This window comes from Bombus pyrosoma, linkage group LG4 (assembly GCF_014825855.1).
Source record: "Bombus pyrosoma isolate SC7728 linkage group LG4, ASM1482585v1, whole genome shotgun sequence".
NCBI lineage: Eukaryota > Metazoa > Arthropoda > Insecta > Hymenoptera > Apidae > Bombus > Bombus pyrosoma.
In genome coordinates, this window is record NC_057773.1 from 3,971,801 (window position 1) to 3,997,637 (window position 25,837).

Here is a 25,837-nt window from a genome sequence, read left to right on the forward strand (position 1 = left end):
GCGAATCCGCCACGTTCAAAGATGTAACGAGGATAATTAGAAAGTTCCATGCAATCATGCGATCTGATAATGATGCATCGTGAAAATTTACTCCGCAACGCGTATATTACTTTTCCTTCTGCTTCGTTTTTAAAAATAATGAAACCTTACTTTCCAATTTTCGACTTTCTGTATTTTGTTTCTTCTTTTTGTAAGACAATGGAAATTTCCCAATGGCTGAAAAGAATATTTGCACGCGAGCTTTATTTTCTAACGAAACGTCTTTTTATCAGATTGTCCATTTCACTCCTAGAATATGAATTTTGTACACTTACACGAAAATACTCAATGGTGCGAAATTTAACACACTTGGCCCTAATTAGAAGGCATGTAGAAACAGTTGAAAGTACGTAGAAATACATTTTGAATACGAGAAAATTAGTAGCTCTGTTGAGCGTGATATATCTCAAAACGATCGCAAAACATGTAAAATTGCGAAACGTTTTTTTTACAGTCACAAATTGTTTGGCTGCTTTTTATCGATTCTGAGCGTGTCTTGCACAATTTGGAAAAATTCTCTTTCTTTTCAACGGTAGATCTCTTAGAAAGTTCTCACTTTTGAAAATTCCAGCTGTGTACGACGATAGTTGGGTTCCAAGCCTATAATAATATCCACAAGCGTTCCGATAGTATGCTATCTGTTTACAATTACAGAATGCACGTGTAACGACACGATATTGCATGGTATCTGCTCGCTGGAATCCATACGTTTGTCTAGGGAGGATAGAAGCTGCCCGAGGACAAGATATAATGGCTCACGGCTGAGAATGCAGCAAAACGAAACACGCGACCTATCTGTGCGTTACACTTGCACTTACTAACCTCGGTGAAAGCCAAATCGACACATGATCACGCGACTCGAATATTTTCGCAAGATATCGCCGTTACGGAGCAATGAGCCCGGTTAAAAGAATTTTCCCGGAGAATTTCCACGTCCACGGTACAATGCTCCTGATTAACGATATCGCGACGTTGTTCGCTTCTATCAAATCGACATTTCGTTAAAAATTAACGAGACAGTTCGTTCCAATCCTCTCGATCTTCCTTTGGAATTGGAACTCTGTGTATTTCTGAGAAATGAAAATTACACGATCGTCTAGAAAAATGATAATTTTTCACTTTGATTCGGAAATTATGAAGCAATGATAGTTGGAAATAAAATAATCTCATACTACGGTAAATAGAACTGTTATGCACATAAACGAGCCTCTTTAATGATTCGTTAATAATCAAACGTTTCGTATGTTTCACAATCTAATAACAACACGCAAAAGCATATGCAAGTGATTAGAAGTAATTCATCTATATATAATAAAATTATATAACATTAGCGTGAATGAGTGGAATACTATGCACAATACGTTATTTACGCAGAAGCCGATGTATCATTATAAGACTATCATCATCAATATCAATCATTTGACTTCTGGAAAGCAAAAGGACACTAATCATACACTTTGCTACTAAATATGAGAGATTTGTATATACACAGAAAGCAGACTTAACACACCGGTATAAAGTTTGATTTCAAAGTAGCTCGTATGATATAGAGGACAGTGAATGTTTTAATAGTAGCACTGACATAATATGTCATTGGCACAATGGTGTACTAAGAGACGGGCAGTGTTAAGGATAATTTTTCTTGGGCATGAGAATATGTGGAAAACATCGATTCGGTTATCGATACTACCGTTAAGATTCAGCCTTGTACAGCGATACTCTGTCAGCTGATACTGAATGGAATAGAAAATTTATAGCTTGTGCAACTAATACGGAGATCGTGTTCCTGGTCTCGTTACGTCGACAATGAATATTCCGTAATGCGGTGTAACTTTTCAATTTATATTCTATGAATGTGGTTCTTTCCCGTTAATCTTTGCACAAGGCATGTTTATGGAGCGAGTTAAAGAGACAAAATAGGTTACAAAGTATCGGTAAAATAAAGGAAATAATGGAAATGACGGAAAAGAAATTGAATTGAAAGGGAATTTTCGAACGCGTGCGAGTCAGTAGGAAGGAAAACAAATCTATAAATATTGCTGGAAACTTTCATATAAATTGCTCGAGTATCTCATCTGTTAATTATTTCTTCAAAGAGGTTGATCTCTTTTACGAGAAATAGATTCTTATTTTTATATTGTTTAAAGTAAATTACAAGTTCACATATTCTGCAACTTTTCTGTTCTAACAATTAGACGCAGTTTCAATTTATCAAAGATAGTGCAAGCGTGTTCAAAATGTGCAGCAAACCGTAGCTGCATTTTGTAATATATTTCATACCCGTTCACACGTAAGACTTAACATACTCATTTCTCACTTTACTCTGTCCTCATACCGAAAGTACGTATCGTTTACTTCTGTAGTCGACTGCCAGAAATATATGAACACGATAAATTTAAGGCGAAATACACTGAAACGAAGAACGTTCAAAGTATTTTGCAATTTTCGTTTAAAAAACATCTTACGAATTACTGTTGACAAATTTTTTTAACTAATACTAACAACATCGAGATTATTAGTTCCAAATGAAACGTCTCGTTATTTATTATATACACGAAGAGGAAATATTTTACAAAGAACACAATCAGAGAAATTTTAAGTCTAAAAATTTGAATAGATATTTGATGAAAAATGGTTCAATTGTTACGTTAAATGGGAAACGATATCAATAAAGTATAATTCGCGCTTCGTATTGATTACAGCGGACACTTAATGATATTTATGTAACGTATACGTTAACTGTTAAATCGCAACTAAAAGCACTTTCTACTTTAAAATTGCTCTCGGCTTCGTTACATTACACGAAACGCAGTCCATGTAAGCCATTAAATGGGGGAAACGCGTTTTAAACGTGACTTTTCTTTCTAAGAATCCAGCGTAATCAAAGCAAGTGAATATGCAGAGATTGTTTTTAACGTGGTTGGCTATACGTCGCGTGTTATCACGGACGCTACAACAATACCTCCCTGTATAAAAATCGATAGAAAACGATTGCTTTCCTTAGAGAATCTTTCAGCGTATAGAAATCTATTAAATTATTTGGAAAGTTCGCAGCATTTTCTACAGTTAATTTATTCTATTATAACCCGACATCATAAATTTGATGAAACTCGAAGAGAAAAATCTAATTATTAAATCTATCATCGGTCGATAGAAAAGATATTTTCCAACCGGAAAGAAATCATCTTAAATTCCTAAGATTTAATACCCTCTTATGACGATTTGTTTAAAATGTATACTTAGGTAAAGACATAAGAAAGAAGCGGAAGCTTATCAAGAGAAATGGCGTGCAAAACACGCTAATTCTATAAAAATAACGAACTCCTTCATTTCCATTTTCACTGTATATTTTCCAAGCAAATGAATATTACAAAGAAACACCGTAAGAACATCGTAAAAGTCCAGTTACCACGATTAGATAATTCGCGATTTTAATAATCCATTTCCTAATCTCATATTTTCACAATGTTTCTGTCTGCGGGCCTTGGAAAATTGGCGCGGATAATAATTTATTAAACGTAGTAGCATACAAGTTATTAGACCAACCGCTATAACGCGAAATTACGCGGGAATGTGCTGTGTTGCAATTAAATTCAGAACGACCCTCAAGTGCATTCTCGCGAATACTTTCAGCGTGTACCCCATTACTCTATTTAATAACGATTGTGACAGGATAATCTGTGGGAAAACGTTCCTGAGCACAAGTAGATTTCAAGGCACAATTTACGAACACCATATGAGCGACAAGAATCTTAATGAAGTTTCACGGTGGCGCATTCGAGCCGTTTAATTGATACACTCCATAAGAAGATGCAATTTTAAGACGACGTACTGAAGAAAGTAACAACCAATTTTGTTGAAAGATCAATCATGTTTGGTAACTTCGATGATCAAAGGAAGAGTGAATCAGGGACATAATTAAATCAAAATTAATATATTAAGTAGATAAATTAATGTACTAACTGCTAACTTATCACTAGATCTAATGATACTACTTATCGACAAATGGTTGCGTAACGTAAAGCAAACATCGTTGTATCGAAATTTGAGGTAACTTACGGATAATTTTTCATGATCAATCGATAATAAAATCGTATATTATTAAGATAAATAAGAAATACAGGTCCAGTGGATTAATTTTTTCCAAAAACTCCTGTTTATCTCTAAACATAGGAAACGATACTTAAGATTCATTTAGTGAATTTTCCAAGAATTCTCGAAAATGAACAATTCTTCTCTTCGAAACTAAGGGTCAGCTCAAAAGACTTTTTACTATACTATTATCTAAACATTTGTAAATAGAAACACAAACATATTACGTAATTAAAATCATGTATAATATGAATATAAGACCCCAAGAAAATACCCAGAATTGAAATAACCGATCCAAGACCTGACAACAGATTGAAATTTCTCAGATTTCTTCATCGAAATTCAACTTTATCTACAATCTTCTCAACTTAGAGTTTCTCTCAAATCACTTCGTCCGAATACTATTTCGTTCGCAATAAAAAACTAACCTTTCTCAAACTAACGAAGCTCACGAAAGACGCCAGAAAAGAATCTCCACCATCGATCATCACTGAAAGTCGTGCGGTAAGCAAAACCAACCATCGTCATCTGCTTCATTAATTAACCCAGCAATTTGTTCTGGTTAATTGCACACCCCGTCGAGCTTGGTAAAGTCAGAGGCGTGTCCAGGTCCGAAAGCAAAGAAGCCGTCGACGAAAACCGGTGGTCGGTCAACCTTCGAACGTAAAAACCACGAGCGGCACGTCAATGCCATCATATTTCGTAGCGAGAAACAAGATATGTCAATTGACGTGCATTTCGCGTGCGCACGGCTCGTACATGATAGTTTCGGGTTACCTTGATACAGAATATCTCCAGGCTACGGAGACGTACGCAGGTACGTGGTGGCTTGAGCGAGTGAAAAGCTACCTGGCTAACGAAAGTAGGCTAAAACGTTAGGTAATTGACTGGAGAAAGAAAAATTGATTCGAAGAACGAAAGCAAGAAATATGTAGAGAGATACCAGGGATGGTTAAGATCTAAGAACAATAAAACCCGATTCAAGGATCGAGAACACGCGTTAACTTTCCGTTTCTTCATCTTTCAGCCCAGCGACAGCCGGATCGCAGACATGCATCACCTACGACGCTGTGAATCGCGCCTACATCGAAGCCAGAAAACGCATCAGTGAGTGTTAACAAATAGGGAAGGGAAATAAGCAGTAGATGAAAAAGAATTGTTAATTATAATCGGTGCAAGTAATGATTTACGCGGGATAATTTACCGTGTCGTTTCGTCTGTATGGAAGTTTCCTCGCGATTCAGTCGCGTTTGTCTTGAAACGATTACACCTCTAGCTCGTTATACCATTCATCCTTGGTTAACGCGTTCTTTGTTCGGTCCCGTTCGCGATCATGCTCACGCACGTTTCGTCGGTTCATGCAGATGTGGCGCAACCCAAGAGCAAAATGTGGCGACCGGAGGATCTGGCTACGGTCGGCGAACTTCTGCTGGATATCAGTTCCAACCTTGCTCAAACGTAAGAACTTGTCTATTTCTCTTTTTTCAGGGGTTTTAATTTAGGAGTTTAGTTTAGGAGTTCCAACAATTAGAATATTGGTGATCCAATTGTCGCTGATATTGCTTTTATTCAGAAGATTATAAAACAGGATTTGAAGAAGTTATCTATCGCATCGCGTGAAGCTAATCGTAAGAAGCTCCTTATAAATTCTTGAAAAAAATTAGATATTACATTTAACTAAGCGATAGATGTAAAACAGGGAAATTTCGCATAGACGGTTGCTGTAATTTGTTACATCGATAGAAAATCACTAGATTCTATTACAACAGATATGGACTAACCTTCGAGGAGATTGAGAAGAGTTTACCTCTAATCGACACTTCGAAGACTTTGATCCGCGACGTGTGCCCAGCTTTCCTAAGCAACGTGGAGTGTCGAGCTGGGAAATATCGAAGAAACGACGGTCTGTGTACGAATTTACAGAATCCAACATGGGGCTCCACTTTATCCCCTTTCCAAAGGTAAGCCACATAAACTATTAAACTCGTTTATCAATATCCTCTGATGACAAATTTTCATTTGTCATATAGATTGATGAGTCCACGATTTGCGGACGGCTTAACAGCACCTAGAATATCGGAAACAGGTCATGATTTACCATTATCACGAGTGGTGTCACGCACCATGCATCCTGATGAGGGTTATCACGATCACGCTGGCACAGTCATGGTCATCGCCTGGGGACAGTTTATGGACCACGACTATACGCTGACTGGCACCCCTCTAGGTACGATTCCAAACCCGATAATTGTCTAGTTATACGGTATAACGTAAGTAGAATAAATTAAGGGATGACTAGATTTTGATAGATGGATTCGGTTCTTAGAAAATATTCGTTTTGTATATAAGAGGAATATAATGGTTAAAACGACTAATTCGCAAGTTTTATATTTTTCTTACATACTTCTCATTTTGATTTCTGTGCTACAAGTTTTATGGTGCAGGGAATGATAATTTTAGTATTAGCACTCCGGCAATTTCGATAGAGATTTAACAACAGATGTAGAATGCAGTATGCGAAATTGGAAATAGACAGTTACTGTAATATATTCTATCACTAGAGGGTTACCAGGGAAAATCAATAAAATTATAGACGAGCAAATTCTGAAAGCAAGTTCTCCATTTGCAAACTTTACTCGTATAGATTTAGAAACACATTTAGAACACGATATGCTAAATTGTAAATAGACAGTTGCGGTAATATATTCTGTCGCTGAAGGGTTACCAGACAAAATCAATAAAATTATAGACGAGCAAATTTCCCGCCGGAATTCTGCATTTGCAAACTTTATTCCTGTAGATTTAGAAACATATCTACAACACGATGTGCAAAATTTCGTACAAGCATTTGCCATAACTATCGATAGAATTTTATTAGATAAAATCTAATTATTTACAATTTATACTAAAATTCGATGAAATTCCACGAAACGAAGAAGATCCCTAAAACATACCTGTTTCATTAAATTCTAGTACAAAACAAGGAACAAAGTCAGCTGTACATAAACTAGAATCATACACGCATCGATGCAAGACAAATTTCTCTCTCGAGAATAATATCTCACGATTAATCGACGAAATGACATTACAAGGAATGCCAGACAGACGAGAATGGCACGCTATCCTTAGCGAAGGGAACGGTGACCGAGAATTCGCGAGCAAAGAAAAAAAATGGAGAAAGTAACCGAGTCCCAATTTTCAATAGCAAATTACGTAATCGGTGTCGTTTGGTTGAGTTACATCAGCGTGTGCACGGGCCGGCTCGTATATAGTAAACGTGTTATAGCAAACGTAGACAGCTCTCAAGCCCTTCTACGTCGAATATTTACCGTCTATCGAAACTAGGGTAACAGCCAGAGAAAGCGAACGATTGCCAGTCAGATAAACCGGTAGGCCGATCATGTGACTACCGTGGTGAAGTTTCCACGGGCCGTACGATCCATGCCAAAATCACATGCGTCCATACGTTGCTCTCCTGGAACTTGGTAATTAGTGGCACCAGCAAGAAAGCGGTTGCTATTTTGTTGGTATATGGCAATTAATTGGACTGAATCCACGATACGAAATCAGCGGCAGTGGTTCGATAGACTCGCGATAGTGAGACACGTATCGCGTTGGAAAATGAGAATTTCCTGGATTTTTTTCGAGTCGAATGGATTTGCGGGTCAATTAATTATTTTAGAGTTTCAGTTTTGTGCGTTTCCAGATATTACTGATAGGTATTAAAGACTTTATAGTTATAGTAAAAATTATGGAGTTAAATTGTTGGAAGCATTCAGATGGTTCGATTTTTTACAACTTAGATTTTAATGCTTGTATTTAGAAAACAGGTGTAAGTACTTTTGATGAAATTAATGTTTATGTTTATTGAAAGAAAAATACGATCGTGTAATTGTAAATGACCTGCACAGAGTATACTTAGAGCTGGTAGTTGTAGTGTTAAATCGCGATGATTAGTATACGGATAGTTATCCCTCGATTACGATAATATGATTGATGTTACCTATGAAGTAATTCAGAATTTCTTTACTAAATTTTTAAGCACATTGAAAGAATTTCTTATCGACGATCGCTTCTACCTAAGTACATATTGCGTCATTTATAGTGGAACGTATTACGATTATTATACATATTATAGAACACTCGTTTTATGTTCACTGTACGAAATAATTGCGAAGATAAACATCCATAGTGCATTACGCTGCTCATTAATAATTAATACGTGTAAATGACGATATGAATAATCATACTCCATATACAAATGATCCTCATAACGATAGAACAAATCTAAACCATCGTACCAACGATCTTCAATCTTCTTCAAACGGTTACACGCTCTTTCGATGAACGACGATTACCTATCCATTAAACGCGACAGAACAAGGCAACTCTTATCGCAATCTTAAAGGGGCAAGAATTAATTTACGACTTAAGACAACCATCTAATCCAGCTATATATATAAAGAACATAACAAATACCATCAAGACAATGGGAATTAAGCGAAGTAAAAATTTAAATCGATCATCAACCGCTTAATCTACAAACAGCCTCGCGTTCTGTCTCTTACGTTACTATTCTATCTCGCCTGAAAAATCATTTCCAACATTATGGTACTCGGTATGAGAACAGAATCGAATTCTAAAGATAATGATTCAAATTAATCCTCGTTGGTTTGATGAGATGTTGTGGGGAGGCGAGATAAATTGTTATTGTCCAGATACAACGTATCAATTTTCTGCTTACTTTATTTGGTAATGATATTATGAAAAAAGGCTTCTTCCGAATGGAAACGTAAAAGATAGCTTAAATTTTCGTTCATTGGTTTTATCTATTAGTAACGACAACCTTCCTTTATCGGCAAGCTCATTCCATGGCAAGCAATTTACGTAAATTATCTATTAGAGATTTTCATTAAATATTATCCAAACAGAAATTCGTTTCACCTCTTAAATATATTAGACTACATCAATTTGAACATTTCATATATTTTTGCACATCGTGTCGTGTCAATTGATTGAACGAAAATTGCAAATAAAATGTCGCGTCAATTTGCCTAATTTGCCCTTAACGAACTATGGTTTATGCAAGTTGTTGAAAAATTTACCTAAAAGAAATTCCTAAAAAATCCTTGTTAAAAGAACAATGCTTGCACGAAGATTTATGTCACTTCTTAACGCTCTCGCGTGCTGTTTCTTACGGTACAATTTTATCGCATCAGAAAAATCATTCCCAACGTTACGGTAGCGAGTTTTGCGGTTCTCGGTTCACGCCTTTGAATCTTCCCACGTAAGCCACGAACGGGAAACGATGTATCCATATCGCGGGCACATCGACATGGAAAGTATACACGACGCTCGTGTAACCGCTGTCGTAGTGGAATTAAATAAATAACGCTATCATAACAGTAGACCAACGGCTAGCTAAGGCCATATCGTATGATCGATGAGCTGGTATTCCACTTGTAGATCCCCTGAACCGAAACGACCCGGAGGAATGTTGCCATCGTCCACAACACCTGAAGAATCCGTACTGCAACGAGATCCATATACCGGAAGACGATTATTTCTACAGGCTGTTCGGCGTGAAATGCATGGACTTCGTTCGCGCCTTTCCAGCCGTTCGACCTGGTTGCAGACTTGGCTCCCGTGTGCCTTTTAATCTTCTGACAGGTGTGCTTGACGGGAACACCGTCTATGGTATCTCGGAATCATTCGCCAGGTAATTGATTCTTTGTCTTAATGTTGATCGTCGAGAGTTTCGTTGGGTGGTCTTTCGAAATGATTTAAATTCGTGATTCTGACACAATGGCTATCCTAATTCAGTTGAGAAGGTAAATGGCTTTCATAGGTTTACAGGTTATAGGTTAATTAGGTTTACTGGAAATTTATTAGCGGCAGCGGAGTGTCCATGAGGATTTCTCCACGTGCAAAAAAAAGGAAAAGGTTTACTGGAAGCTAACGTTTTATAAGTTAATGGCTTTATGTCATACATAAATTTCTCTAGCAATTTTTCAGTTTTTCGACAGTTCTATCGAATTAAAAGTTCCTTCGTCCATGGCATCTTTCACCAAGGCCTCTCAAGTCCGAGTATTTGGTTTCTACTAAGTGTACTTCTTTTACTAAGTGTGTTTTTCTCTAAAAGAATCACACTTCCTCGTTCTTCTACCATAATTGCATCGTCGATTTTTCCTTAACGAGCCAAACAACAATTCGTTAATAACAGCAAAACGCTTTCAATAATAATCGAACGACTTGCAACACGTCTGTTCGAAACTCAAAGCTGTGCCGTCCGTTACGTCAGCTTGGACAATAAATCAGCATTACGTTGTTCTACATTTTCTAACGTGTAGTCTACGTGTATACATTCTGTTCCTCGCACTTTCTAGTCCGCTCGCATTATGAGATCCACGATTACACAATCGGGAATCGAGGGACTCTTTCATCCTTTGATCCAGTTGAATTCGGACCATGTTTCACTTTGGGCTGTGGTTAGATGCGTGTTCTGTCGAACGAAACATCTGCAAAGCGCAATGCATGTTCTCACAACAATCTACGATGGCAACGAAAAGTATTTGCACGTACTTTTATTTTCCAATGAAGCCTTCTTCCATCATATTCTACAACAAAGTTTTGTAACGATGTGAAAGTACTACCAAATGATACGAAACTAGATACACCTGAACCTAATTAATACGTAAATACTATAATAATCACAATTGTGTGTAAACACCTTTTGTAGCCATTATATAATATTTGATTGTCCTGATACATTTGTCAGAACGACAGTTGGTCGGAACAAAAATGAACTGTAACCACAGCTTTAGGCGAGATAATCTCACTAATATGCGCGTGTTATTACTAATAATTTATTAATATGTATCATATGTGAATAGAGAAACGTTCGAGACACGTCCCTTTTGTTTCCATTTGCAGGAAGCTTCGCGCTGGTTATGGAGGATTGTTACGCATGAACCCAGTGTTCTCAGAGTATGGTTTGAAGGATTTACTGCCACTCAAGCTGGACATCCCCGACGAGGGCTGCACTCGACCGAATCGATCGATGTACTGTTTCGAAGCGGGTAAGTCTTTTCAATGTAAATATTTGGCATCCAAATGAGTCGCGAATTTTCCTATCGAATCTAAGATAGTTGATTGGTTTCTGGATAATATCGGTTTTAACTTTACCTAGTTTCTATTATAAAAACTAATCGAGGATTCGTTTTTTCTTTTTCTTTCACAACGTTCCTTTTGAAAAAAGAATTCTTCTCTCTTCAATAACTTTGAGATTCTTTCAGAAAGTTACAAGTTTGTCGTAGTATTCTTGAGAGTAATGAAAAATTGAGTGACTGTTTGAATTGTAACATTCGTATCTTAATACATTTCGCCCGGATGATGTCATAAGACGTCAAACCAGGTGAACCTGCCGGACGGTTGATGCTGATGTCTTAAGACTCAAGACCTCATTAATAACGCTCGACCAGTGCTCGTTCAAGTCCTCAGGTCAACTTTGAAAAATGTCTCAGGATCAGTGTGTTAAATCTAGATTATTCAACGTCCATCCACTTTTGAAGTCATTCATATCATACTGAACAGTCCATAAAGTACTATGTATCGCATTCTACAAGTATATTTACTTGCACACGACAATACCGTATAGAAACGTAATATAGTGCTCCTTAAATTCTAACGCTATAGAGAGAGACAGATAAAAATAATTGTCTCAGACTCAGAAAGCTTCCAGTTCCTTTGACTTTCGATACTAATATTCTTCAAAATTAATAACCGGAAGAAGTTTTTTTTCTCCATTTGATATTCAACGAAAAGCAATGAGGAAAGCAATGCGTCTTTCTTTTCTTCGATTGATTTACAACGCTTGATATTTTTCAAAATTAAGGAAGTAATCATATCAAGAAGCCATTCTTTCCTTCTTCTGCTTTCGTCCAACGACTGGACGAACGATTAATCACACGACAATCGAATCAAACGTACAAACGCCGGATCTAATTTTTAATCATCTGAGAATCGAGACTCGCCGGCATTGTAAGCAATGAGAAGTGAAAAACGTCGAATAAGCCGGCGCCGCACGATTTTATCTCACCCCTGGCGTGTTCACCGGCCTGGGAAATAGTTTTCCCACGTTGTGCTCAACCAATCAGAAAATCGTGGTTATCCTACGCGATTATCGTGCTCGTGTACAAGACGAAATATGTAACATCTGTTGCAACTGTTCGATGCATTAACCTGTATTAGTTCCATCGATCTATGTTTCTGGTTCACGTTAGAACTGATATTTCTTCCGATAGAATGTTCAAGATGAACGATTCATCATTTTTCATAGAAACTTTATATACGACACTGTGAATGATTTTAGACTCAAACATATCAGATCAAACGATGTTACATAGCGAATCATCGGCTTTCGTAACAGAAATAGAAGGCGAAAAGACCATTTTTCAGCAAGACGATGCTCCTATTCATACAACCGTCACTACGAAAAAGTGGTTTCAAGTTTCAAGATTTCGGAATAGAATTATTGTCATGGTCAGGATTGAGTTCTGATCTGAAAGAATAAAATCCGTGTAGGCGTATATTCCAAACGAAACATTAAATCAGTTAGTGAATAGTGTACCTAACAGATATCAGCAACAATTTCTTGCAGACTTTTCAGTAGAAATTATTCGAAGACGAAAGAATTCTAAGCTAATATCTACTTAAATTCCTATGTTCTCCAAAACACACAACAATCGCAAGCTTTGGATGAATGGTACGCTGGTCGCTGCAATTTCCTTCCAATGCAAGTTTTGTTCTAAGCTGAGTTTAAACTAACGCGTTAAATTATTACATTCTACGAAACGCGTGATAATTTGAAATTTTTGGCCAGTAGTTTATCTTACATTCTACTTTCTTTAATACCAGTTTCACGTTCCGATAGCTCTGGATTTTAATCTCAACATTAACCACGATGTTTTGCGTAATATTCGCTTTCGATCGAAAGCGGCGTAACCACGTGACGAGGCAACAGCGAGAAAAATTGATTGTCTCGCGTGGTCGAATTTGTTCGAGACCATGGTTATTTACGAAAAGAAGTAGGTCACGTGTCGCTGCCGGATAAAATGATAATAGGGATCGCATTATGTATAATACGGAACAGTGTCGAAATTCGCGTGGAAATTCTGCCTCGCATTCTGCCTCGTCGAGTCAAAGAACGGCGATGGTTGCTCGACCGAACAATTATCGGCGTGTAACGCGATGTGTAACCGAGAAAGGGAGTGGTCCATAATCAAGGTCGACGACTTCATTCGCAAAGTTGTCGTAACGAAATGAAAGCCTGGCGTATTCGATAATCGCCTCAAATCTACCATGTGCATTTCGTTAAGTTCTAGCGACTCTAACTATTCGACAAGAGTCACGATGAATGTTGAATTCCAGATTCCTTGAATTCAGATTGTGAATCTGCTGCTAATAACTGGGAAAGACGAGTTATTTCGCCACTTGAATTTTCGATCTCTTGAATATGAAACTTGTTTCATTTGTGGATTTCCATTTTTTAGAACGTCGTATCGTTTCCGTTAAAAATAATATTTACATTTGCAAAGACTAGAATAAAATTCTAATGGCTGCAATTAATTTTCATTTGTTAACTTTTAATTCTTGTTCTGCATGCTTGACAAATTAATAGGTGAAAATTTCCCTCTTTTATTTCTGTTGTTTATCGCACGGAAATTGATTCGATTCTAGAAAATCACGATAGTGCAAATTATCATACGTTACATACTAACGCGTTGCTTGGAAATCTTTTGTTACATTTTCACGAATTTTGTACGGTTCTCGTGAAACATCTACTTTCTTGAAAGGAATGTTTGAATTAACTAATATATGTTAATAATATGAAAATATAGAAAATTCGTATTTCTAAGCTAATAATAATAAAATTAGCTAATAACAAATAACACGATAATTAATCTAAACAGGGAAGTGAAGAAACCAGGGGAGAAAAGGAAATTCTTCTAGTCGATGTATAAACGGCAGAATGCGGCTGTTCCACTTTGCTACAGGAAAAATCATCTATTTTTCTTCGGTCACGAGCAACATTCTTACTGAACATACCGTAACTTTTGCCTTCAGGTGAGATAAGAGTGAACGAACAACTTGTGTTAACCTGCATGCACACCTTGATGGCACGAGAACACAATCGAATAGCGAAGACCTTGATTCAAATTAACCCTCATTGGGACGATGAGACACTGTACCAAGAGGCAAGACGAATCGTCATTGCTCTGATTCAACACATCACCTACAACGAATTTCTGCCAATTCTACTTGGTAAAGATGTCATGGAGAAATTTGGCCTTCTTCTTGAGAAAAATGTAAGAGATGATAGGGTTGCCTGAATTGCGATTTACACAAACTGATATTTTTCCGAATACCATTAAAGAAATAAAATCTACATGTTCCAAAAAGCGTTTGAACTTCGCTATGAATGTTTTGAACTTTGAACTTTATTTTGAATATTTTATACTTTGAAATTTATTTTCGATATTTTCTATATTTTTGCATATCAAACGCATTCTGTACATTTTTGTACGTTTAAATTTTCCATAAATGCATAAACATTCACAGACATAGTTTGCAAATCTTTTTTAACTTAGAATATTGAAACAATACTGTTAGATTTTCCTTTCGTTCAAAGTTGATCCCTGCGATGATTCTTTTAAAATAATCACATTGAAATCAGCGATTTCGGCTTTTCCCATCCACGAGAAATGAAATATCGTATTTCATAATCGTATGTACATTTCATTTCTTACAGGCATACTGGGATGGTTACGACGAAAGCGTGAACCCAGCAGTGATCGATGCTTTCGCTGCTGCAGCCTTCAGATTCGGCCACTCGTTATTACCAACGGCAGTGGAAAGATGGAGCAAAGCTCACAAATTCATCGGTGAGTTAGAGTGCAAAATTTCAAGACCAAGGAGTAAACCTCGAATCCTTAGATAATTAAGTCCTGACGATAATTGTCTTTTTAAAGCCTCGAAGAGACTGTCAGACTTAATTAGAAGACCGTTTGACCTGTACCGCGCTGGAGTTTTCGACGAGTACGTCATGGGATTGATGAACCAAGTTGCTCAAGCTATGGACGACTCTATCACGCAAGAAGTATGAAATATTCTTTGATATACATACAAAGCGAAAAGAAGTCAGAGAAATACTTATTCATATGAATTTTAGGTGACGAATCACTTATTCAAAAAAGTTGGAGCTAAATTTGGACTGGATTTGGTCTCGTTTAACATGCAACGAGGTCGTGAATTTGGTATTCCAAGTTACATGGAATTCAGGTTGGCACATTTCGCTGGAGATACTCAGTTTATACAAATTTACAGGGACTTTATAAAAACATACGATTCTCATAAATTCACTTTAGATACTTAGTTTACACAAACTTATGAAATATTGGGTTGATAACTAAGTGATTGCGGATTTTGTCATTAGGTGGCAATGCCATTCGTGGAAATTTGATAAATATATTTCTATAAATTTTAATAAATCTCAAACTAAAAACTACCTATTCTCATTCTACTTGTCAGAAAATTCTGCGGACTTCCATGGGCGGACACCTTCGACGAACTACACGGTTCCATGCCAAACGAGACCATCAAACGCTACAGCTCGATCTTCGAGTGAGTATTATCCATATATCCGTCCTCAATCTCTATTTATACACGATTCAGCCAAAATTCGAAACATATTCCGAACATTCGAATCCTAAATCAATGGCAAGGAAAACGGACGGCTTACGATGTCAAAACAGATTATTCATTGAATCATCGACAATTCATTACGTAATAATTCAAATCGATGCTAATTTGCCTCGCGTTAAACATTCTAAAACACGTTATAATCGTCGCTTCTAGGGAATGAATATAAAATCCCCGGAAATAACGGTGCGTATTTTAATTCGATGTTTAGTCGCCCAGCTGACGTGGATCTGTGGTCCGGTGGTGTGTCCGAGAGGCCACTTCCGGGTAGCATGCTCGGTCCAACCTTCGCCTGTATAATCGCCACGCAATTCAGCTATTCCCGTCGTGGTGACCGATTTTGGTACGAGTTGCCGAATCAGCCATCGTCCTTCACTCTCGGTAAGAAACCTTTTCAATCGAGAATCTCGAATAAATTGGAATTTATGGGTACGGCAAGGAACGAGGAAGATCGGTAACCAGGGTATTCTTGCACAGTGAAATTCGTCAATTAACGATATTAGAAAACTGACAAGTTACGATTTATAGACTACGGACTGCTTCCTTGCAAGTTTGCAATCTTAGAATTTCAGAATTTTGCAATTTTAACGGGTTAAGTAACAAGTTCGTTTGCCTTTCATCGGCGTGTACGTTTCGAAGAATCGCGTAACAATTATTTAACGAAGGTAAAGATACAGGTGTTTGGATTTTTTGGGAGAGAAATACGTATTCGCGAAGAAACGGAATAAACAACAACATAAGCAACTCTGCTGATCGCATTACAAGCATAAAAATAAGAACACTTGACGTTGTCACGTGCTATTTTAAGAAAACGCAAGAAACGAACTTATTTTGCTCGATCTAATAGAATATCGCTATTTTAGAATTTCATAAAGAACCGAATGTTAAAATTACTCATCTGCAAGAAAGAAAGAAAATAAAAAACTGTGACTTATTCTGTGTATACAGTAACGCTTCCTATTAATTGTACCCTAATAATATAATGTTATATAATAAATATGTACTATTAATGATTAAACGAAATAATTATTATTTGAACGTTTTCTGTTATCAATTATGAATTATATTTTCTTTTCTAGATCAACTAAACGAAATTCGCAAAGTGCAGCTCGCTAGAGTGATCTGCGACAATACGGACCTGATCGACACCATACAGATATATCCCATGGTGTTGCCCGATCATGAAATGTAAGTAAGACACCGTGGGTTGAATTCGAAGAGGTTACAGACATTTGTGGCAAGTAAAATGTGTAGCGAAGAATCGATTACTGGCTCGGAGGAGATTGAACGTCGTTTTGAAGATCGTAGGTCGATTCGAATTGTACGATCAGTGAATTACATCGTTAGAATTGATCGAATTGCACGAGCAAGGTAGAGAATGAAAGTAACGTTTAATTTCGTTGCGTGATCAAATCAACACCTATTTGTCTCGTAATGCATCCTCCAACGATGGTCTTAGGGACACGTTCTTTCACTGGGAAAGCCAACTTTTCACAATATTATTTGTTACTATTATTTATTATACGCTGTGTTCTATCTATTATATATTATATTTATCGTTGACGCGATTATTCTGTTTCTAATGACGTTTGAAATAATAGCGTTTCGAATAGATTTCCACGATTACTATTAGACATTTTAATATTTTATATGAACCACTCCGAAGCCAAAATAATTTCCGAATTCAGTAAAATTTCAGTCAAATTTTTATGAAATCCAGTCGGTCGATTTGTCTCTTCAGTTCGTATAACAGTTTGCTACTAAAATTAATTTATCTCAAAATAGACCAATACGTTGCAGGTCACAAATAAGTTGCATCGAACCGAACATAATTTCCAAATAATTAAGCCAATGAATTTATGATAAGCCGAACTTTACATTCTTAGAACACAACCTTGGCAGAAAATTTTAAGCGTTCTTCACAAAAATTTATAAAGACTACTACAAGATTATCGCACATTATCGTTTCCTATTAACATAGCCGTTCATCCGTTTCGTTCGCAACGAAATCATCGAACCTATCATCTGAAGTAACGCAACTCATATGTCACCTTGCAGAAACCCACGAGTACCATGTCGAAGCGGCGTGCTACCAAGCATGGACCTGAGCAAATGGGCGGAATTCCCGACCGCGAATCAAGCGCAATACGTGAGTAATCTAGCGGACAACTATCAAGCATACGGAAAGTAAAAAGGCTGTTTTTTAGAAGTAAAATTTAGAGAACCTACCGCCTAGACGAAAGACCACCACCATGTAGTGAACAAGTCACGAGCCAAGAAGCACGACACTTAGCCAACCCCTTTCACCCTGAGACACACGATTACGGTACTGTAGCATAGCGAAACTATCGACATGCTAGTCTGCATGTTGCATTTCGAATCAGCTTAGGGATCACAGAGGTAGACGAACAGTTCTAGCATCCGAATAGAACCCGCCCCCTCCCTTCTCTAGCGACCTTAATTAATTAGTATACTCGATAAAGACACTTAATTTATTGCCAGGCTAGAATTATAATTTATATTCAATATAAATTATGATTTTTTCCGTTGTAGTTTCTTTGTTTTCTTTTTATACATGTTTTATACGTAAACGGATGTGTAAAGATAATATAATTAATTTTAAGGAATTCCATGACGTTTAACGATTTAGAAGTCGATGACTTTCTATCTATATACAGTGATGGAGGAAAATATCGCTATAGACCGGAGTTTCTTGTAAAATCTTGTGCGAGTCTGTAAAATCTATCGCTGATTCCTTGTTCAATCTTTTTGTGAGACGCGACCATCGGAGCTGAAATTCAAATCTATCGTAATTGGTTATCGTTAAGCAACTGTAGAAGTATGTAAGGAGAAACGAACTAATTTTACCGGAATGTAAAATTTTGATCGATTAAAATTAAGTCGATTCTGTAAATGTTCTGGAAAATATACACGGGCAGAAGAGGAATTTTGCAACGTTGAAACAGAAATTTTGGTTGCTTGTAGCGGTTATTCGAAGTAAAGATTCCACGTAACTGTTTCAAGAAACGAAATCGATGTAGCAAACGCTCCCAATTCTCGCCTGTTATGCCTTACAAAAACATTTGAATAAAGAATTGTGTATTTTAGAAATTCACCTAGAATTTTATGAGATACGCTTGTCTGTGCTAATACTTTTGTTCATCGCTATATCTATACATACGTTACGATCCAATTGCAATTTTGTAACGTACCTTTATAATAACAGATTTACGAAAAAGCGTAGTGCGACAGGATCATCGAATTTTCGCATATTGCTTGCGTATTATAATCGAGTCGAACGAGGGAAGGAGATTCAAGTGATCGAAGTTGCAAATAATACGAATTCGTTGCGTAATGGCGGTAAGCGACAGGGGCGCGTTCACGTAGGAACAACTTCCACGCCGACTGCTTTTAATAATCACTCTCGAAGTACGTTAGAAACTGATACAATAGAGAGAATTTAGCTGTGCCTGTGTCGCGTTGTGTCACAGTCGAAACCAGTTGCAAATGATTGCACGATTCATATGGATTAACAAAGGTTGCGAAACGGACGACTCCCTTTCATTCAACTTCACTTCGTTTGTCGTTAGTTGCCTAATAGAGAAGTAAATATACGCGAACTCGTCTTCATATTAAGAGAATTATTACGATGGTAGGCCATCGCGCGTTTTATTTCTCAATACCTGTCGAATACTCCAATTTTATTTTCGCGATGGGTAACCATTTTCTACGAATTTTATTTTCCCATTGATTTGGAACAATTTCAAATGTCAGAATATCAGAACACGTTACTTGATATACGGTTGTCAGAATCGTGATTACAGTTTTTTAACTCTTCAATTCTCGTTACGTACGTATCTTACGTTTCGGATATTCTAAATTTTTTTCGTAACCGAAGAGTAATCGTTTAATAGAATCCACGAAATTTTCAATCTTATCGTTTTGCACTATTAAGGATGAAAATGAACAAAAATTCAAGCTATGAGAATTGAGAGGTTTTAAGTCTTTCGATGAAATTATTCGGATCAAGTATCTACGATGAATCGTCTCTGTATCATGAGTGGAAAATTGTAGCTCTACTATCGTCACACATCTCCCAGATCTCTCTAGAACGACTTTTAGTACCATCAAAGTTTCCATTTCCCTTTCTTACTTAGCTATCTTTACATCGAATCCTTAATTTATTCTTCGTACGTAATAAGTGCGGATTTCTCCACCCTTCAATTTCTCACAAATGCATAAAAATCCGCAGTCCAGTAATAACTCCTACACAATGTACATAATAGCACGTAGCAAAAGCGCATTCCCTCCATGAAATCGCACCAACACGGGTAGCACATTTTTACTAGTGTCCATTCTCTAGTCTTTCTCTCTATCATGATAAATACAATTTTTCCCCTGAAATAAAGAAAAAAAGGAAAAGAAAAGGAAGAAGAAAAAGATCATAAAGCAATCCATTTTTGTCTCCAATTTTCAATAGAATTTCTAACAAAATTGGCGAATTTGGTTTTGTTCCTTTATACAAAATAGGAAGAAAGAAAAAAAAACGCGAAATATCATAACCATCCATCTGTATTCGATATTTTGATAAAATTGGAGATTTTTATTTCCTTGTATAAAAGAAACAAAAATAGTAAAGGAGTGAGAAAAATCATAAAGACTTCGTCCCTATTTGTAATTTTTATAAATAACATTTTTAATGGAATCGCGACATGAAAACACGAGTTTTGAGTTTGTAAACGCGGAGAGGATCTTGACAGGTTTCCCACAATATTCTACGAAGGATTATACGATGCACGAGCACCTACAAATGTAAACCTATTGTACTATAGCGATTGGTGGAGGAGCACTTGCTTGATGTACCAAGAGAGCCAACGAGACCGGAAAAGGTGCGGAACCAATACGACAGACAGCAGGTTTTGCGACTCTTCTTTGAGAGCATTAATGGCATTGCTTCGTATCTGGGATTCAGAAAATAATCGCGCACCAACGACTATGTATGGAGCACCGAGGGTGAATCACAATCGCACAGAGATTATATTTAATTTTCTCGAACAGAGAATATATTTATGTTACTCATTTTCCACTTATATATGTTCGATGTCGAGAAAAATGCTTGTGATCAATTTACATGATTTTATAATAGCAGAAGAAGTTTCTTTTATTATAAGTACTTTTGTTTAGATTATATAGAGTAAATAATACGCACTGTCGTGTTATCAACGTTGTACGAAGAGAAGAGAAATAAATTGTTTCGTTCACCCTCGTACTGTCACGCACATTCGAGCACTTTAAGACACTGCCCATTTATATTTATGTTCTATGAAAATATTGACACAGTTGACGATAATTCTAACGCAGCAAGTATCGTACCAAGCACGTAGCTAGCATAAGCAACACGATTCAACACACATTATCAAAGTCTGCGAACATAATTTTAACTCCATGAACATCTTCGCATTAAGAATACTGTGTTTGGATCCTTCAGAGTTAATATCAGCCAAACAACCTACTTAAGCCGATGAAACTTCCAGCCATAAATAACTACCCTTTTATAGGATACAACGATCACCTTGGAGAGGGGGTTAACAACTAATACACTAGCGCTGAAACACGTAGTAATTTATACGATACTATACATATTTTATATCCGTATGGCTTCCTTCTTATACGATCGCGTATACAATTTATCGAACCAGTACGTTCTTTTCTTCTATCGTCGTTATAGGCGTACCACTCTTTTCCCCATCCTCTTCTACCCTGTCTTCGTTTAATTTTAGTATACGAATAAGAGAAAAGGCGGAATGTGGAGCGTGAATCTAGCATTTATCTCAGTGTTTGCTTCAAATGTTATCGTATTATTATATACAATGTATATACACGCGTGCACGATGGCTCATGGAATAAATTTCAAATCACGGAATTGTTGAAAGCGAAGATAGAGAAAAAAGGGAACGGCGATTTCTGAGCCACTGTACACTCGTACTACTTTAGTTTGTAATTGAATTTTGTACAGTTTAAGTATCGTGAACGAATAAAGTCACATTAACGAGAGTGCCATTTATGGAACCTTCATCGATTTTGTGAATTTTCCTTTCTCTTTCTTTTTCTATCTCTTATTTATATTATCATTACGATATTTGATTTGTCGTTGGACGAATCGAATGTTGGGTAACTTGGAAAATCGTTAGTGGCATTCGGAGTTTTCGCGTTGTTCTATACAGTAGCACGGTAAATATATCACCACAGCGAGTTGTTACACGGCGAGCACGTAAAATTTACTACCGATGTCGAGGGAGAATGATTTACAAGGTAGTTAAAAGCAGCACCTACGTTTCTTGTGCACCGACTCGTTCGATCGAAAGCACAATGTGAAATGACCTACGAGCATTCGTACTTGAAACATCTGTCTAGCATTAGATTATTTGGAAAGTTCGTGGCGTTTTTCATGGTCGTTATATATCTTTGTATATTTCAGCATCTGAACTAAACTAAATCGACTGTACTTTTCGTAAATTTATTAACATTGTTACTTGAATATATGATCAGTCTACAACTTAAGAAAAAAAGAAAAAGAAAATGGAACAATTGCCTAATTGCAAAAAACATTCTTTAAAAACATACATATCACCATTTTTATCTACTTTTTAATTTATCGAATAGCTTATCTAATGAGATGGAGAAGACAATTGTTCGTCACAAACTTGAATACATGATCAGTCTACAACTTAAGAAAAAGAAAGAAAATGGAACAATTGCCTAACTACAAAAAACATTCTTTAAAAATATACATATCACCATATTTATCTACTTTTTAATTTATCGAATAACTTATCTAATGAGATGGAGAAGACAATTGTTCGTCACAAACTTGAATACATGATCAGTCTACAACTTAAGAAAAAGAAAGAAAATGGAACAATTGCCTAACTACAAAAAACATTCTTTAAAAATATACATATCACCATATTTATCTACTTTTTAATTTATCGAATAGCTCATCTGATGAGATGGAGAAGACAATTGTTCGTCACAAACTTCTAGGATGAAACAATAAATTGGAACAAATACTAATCGAAATTGGATATTAGACGATTAACATAAAAATGTAGATGGGTGTAGGGACAAGATAGAAATAAAAATTAATGAGAAAAATTCGAGATCGCTCGTGAGAAAGTGTTTTTCAACGAGACAACATTAGACAAGGGGACAAGAGGAGAAAAATGACGAAAGTAGAATGCTCAATACCATTGTGAAGAAATTTTTCAAGAATACATTGTCTCTAAATTTGTTCAAGATTTCACCATGAACTTTCCGGACAATCAAATGTTACATCCTTCTTGCACATGTACATTAGTATCCGCATCGATCTCGTCATTCGATCATGTCATTTGTAAAGACAATGAGTAGAGATAGGATAACAGAGATTCGAAATTTTCAGACAGCAGAAACTGGTTCGACTTCAGGAAGAATCGAGTCGCTTTTCACCGCATGGAAACCAATAACGAAAATAGGAAACACAACGGGGTTATCGAAGAAGATGAATAAAAATTCTTCAAAGAGAATCAGTTCTATAACATCACCATTACGTGATCACAAAATAAATAAACATAATATTACCAATACATTTACTAAACGCGCGAATAACGCTTCTATTAACATTTTAGACACCACGGAACTCAAATCTGATTCAAATGCAAATCTTCTTGTCGAAGACAAAGTTGCTCAAAGTATAAAATCTAATGAAACCACGAGTAAAAATAAAGTTGAAATATTTGAGACGTTAAATAATCATCGAGAATGGGACACGATCGAACGTGTTAAGCGTTCCTTGGACAAAAAATCCAATTACGTAGGCTTCAGAGAACAAGTTCCCTCTTCGAAGAGATTCTATCGTCATCCAGGCCTAAGTTACGAGGAGCAACAAAATCAACTTGACCACACGGTCCAAACGAGAAATATAAATCAAAATCTCGGAAGTGCGATGAATAAACTTGACACGTTCGAGTCATCGCAACCAGAGACTACTACCGAATATCCATCGAAAGAACCAAGTAAACATAGTTACGTCCCAATTTTTCCTAGTTGCGACGATACTGAAAATTTCGAATCAAACGATTCAGACAGTAGTACAAGAAAAAATTTAAGAAATCGTAGTAACGATAAAGTAGATTCTGCAGAGACACAAGAAGCCAAAGGTTCAAAAACTGATAGAAATGTGTTAAACGAAACGTTTCAGGATATGAATAAATTACAGAGCTCGGTTAGACAGCAGAAAAAGGACAATAGTTACATCGATATACGGGATCACCAGAAAAGTGTCGGAAATGTAACATCTTCCGCTATTGTTGAGTATAATCCAAACAAAATTCCATACGTCGAGGTGCCGGATTATTCTGATATCAGAGAGGAAAGTTTAGACGAGGGAGATCGTAAAGAGAATGAAATGAGAACTGACTTTGTCGATCCAGAGGTATCCACTGATCTTAAAGAATCCGCTAAATCACCCAACGATTCGTCCGAGGGAAGCGTAAAAGACAAATCTAGAAAAAATTCAAGGCAAAATTTAAGTAAAGAAAGCGAGTCAGATTTGACGAATTTGGACAAATTTTCCGACACTGACAAACCTGATAAAGATAAAACTAAGGAAAGCAATTCAAATTTTACGAACTCGGATAAGCCTTCAAATACCGACAAACAAGATACAAATAACGGAAATAAATCGTTGGAGGATTTAGGGTTTAGACAGAATTCGGATATCAAGGATAATACGAAACCGAAAATATCGATAGGCTCCAAAGAGTCCTCTGAACTTTCAAAGAACGACGAACTTGAGCAGAACGATAAAAAGAATCTATTTAAAGATTTAAAGGATGATTTAAACAACGCCAACCTTAAGAAACTGGAATGGAAAGAAAATGCGAGGGAAGGGAATGGCGAGCCACAGGAAGATTCTGAGGAAACAGGGCAAGGGGATTCTGAAAGTAAATCGGGGCCCATAATTTTCGACATAAACGAATACAGGAAGCCATTCGATCTAGACGAATTTCTTAAGGACGATCCGATAATGAAAAAGTTGAATCTGCTCGAAAAGGAGACGCGGACCAAGTACGGACAGAACGGGAAACGAGTTTCAACCGACTTTAACGAATCCGAAAGTGATAATACGTTCAGGGAACGAGCGAATGGCCGAGGGAATTCAAAGGAGGTTCGAGACACTTTCGATGATTTACCAAGATCGTATAAATCCAGTGACTTCGCTGATATGTTCGCAAAAGTCGACGAAGGAAACCACGATAACCAAAACGAAGGGAATAAAGCGAAGAAAGGAACGGAAAATGATAATCGGGAAAGTGACGATGATTTTTTGACTATTTTCAAGAAGAGCAAGGAGGATTTCTCGTCTAAATTTGAGAAAGGACAGCAGGATAATGAAAGCGAAGCGAAGGAAGAGGCGAAGAATGATAATGTGAAAGGTGAAGATTCCGTAGAAGAGAACAGTAACGAAGATTCCCTAATAATTTTCAAACAGAACAGGATATATCCTTTAACCAAATTTGAAAACGAAAAAGTATTTTCGTCTGGATATTTAAAGAACAAGAAGAACAATAGAAACGTCGTAGATCGTAGAAGGAAGAATAACAAGTATCAAGAAGACACGCACGACGCATTGTCGACGATCTTGAGCAAGAAAAGTCAGGTTTCGCGACTGGACGAGGACATCGATGGAAGGATCGAAGACGGGGACGCTTACAAAAACTTCTGGTCCTTAGAATATAAATCTCCGCGGTCGAGAGTCGACATGGAGGCGCAAGAAAGGAGGAAATAGCGGGATAGCGATTGAAATCTTGGCGAGACGTCTCGCGTCTTCTGACATTTTGACGTGCAACACGGATGAAGATGTTACGGTAGACCGATCTTGAAAGCTAGTCTATGAATCTTATAT

The 25,837-nt window shown here is 36.8% G+C and overlaps 2 protein-coding genes across 5 annotated transcripts in view; both read left to right on the plus strand.

Moving 5' to 3' along the window:
- The window catches only part of LOC122566481 (chorion peroxidase), a 33,892-nt gene extending 11,978 nt beyond the window's left edge, over positions 1 to 21,914 (plus strand). The window contains exons 3-18 of one of the 4 annotated variants that reach the window (XR_006316535.1): positions 5,159 to 5,238; positions 5,496 to 5,589; positions 5,901 to 6,092; positions 6,162 to 6,358; positions 9,598 to 9,850; positions 11,065 to 11,210; positions 14,257 to 14,498; positions 14,942 to 15,074; positions 15,162 to 15,289; positions 15,362 to 15,471; positions 15,721 to 15,813; positions 16,103 to 16,272; positions 16,971 to 17,079; positions 17,950 to 18,040; positions 18,099 to 18,217; positions 20,724 to 20,840. Coding sequence is in view for 2 of the 4 variants with exons in the window: in XM_043723788.1 (XP_043579723.1) it covers positions 5,159 to 5,238; positions 5,496 to 5,589; positions 5,901 to 6,092; positions 6,162 to 6,358; positions 9,598 to 9,850; positions 11,065 to 11,210; positions 14,257 to 14,498; positions 14,942 to 15,074; positions 15,162 to 15,289; positions 15,362 to 15,471; positions 15,721 to 15,813; positions 16,103 to 16,272; positions 16,971 to 17,079; positions 17,950 to 18,040; positions 20,724 to 20,870 (2,185 nt within the window). In the remaining 2 variants the exon portion in view is untranslated. Of the gene's footprint in view, positions 1 to 5,158; positions 5,239 to 5,495; positions 5,590 to 5,900; positions 6,093 to 6,161; positions 6,359 to 9,597; positions 9,851 to 11,064; positions 11,211 to 14,256; positions 14,499 to 14,941; positions 15,075 to 15,161; positions 15,290 to 15,361; positions 15,472 to 15,720; positions 15,814 to 16,102; positions 16,273 to 16,970; positions 17,080 to 17,949 lie in introns of all 4 variants that reach the window. The other 3 variants (XR_006316534.1, XM_043723788.1, XM_043723789.1) reach the window with 3 other exon arrangements.
- Positions 21,915 to 23,293: 1,379 nt separating this feature from the next.
- Positions 23,294 to 25,720, plus strand: LOC122566640 (dentin sialophosphoprotein-like). The gene is made up of 2 exons (XM_043724193.1): positions 23,294 to 25,148; positions 25,263 to 25,720. The coding sequence occupies exons 1-2, from the start codon at positions 23,294 to 23,296 to the stop codon at positions 25,718 to 25,720; spliced, it is 2,313 nt and encodes a 770-aa protein (XP_043580128.1).
- Positions 25,721 to 25,837: the final 117 nt, after the last annotated feature.

Bases quoted from the DNA above. Each gene is read 5' to 3' on its own strand.
- LOC122566640 (XM_043724193.1), top strand. From the start codon at position 23,294: ATGAGTAGAGATAGGATAACAGAGATTCGAAATTTTCAGACAGCAGAA. The intron at 25,149-25,262 runs TCGCTGATATGT...ATGATTTTTTGA, and splicing joins ATCGTATAAATCCAGTGACT to CTATTTTCAAGAAGAGCAAG.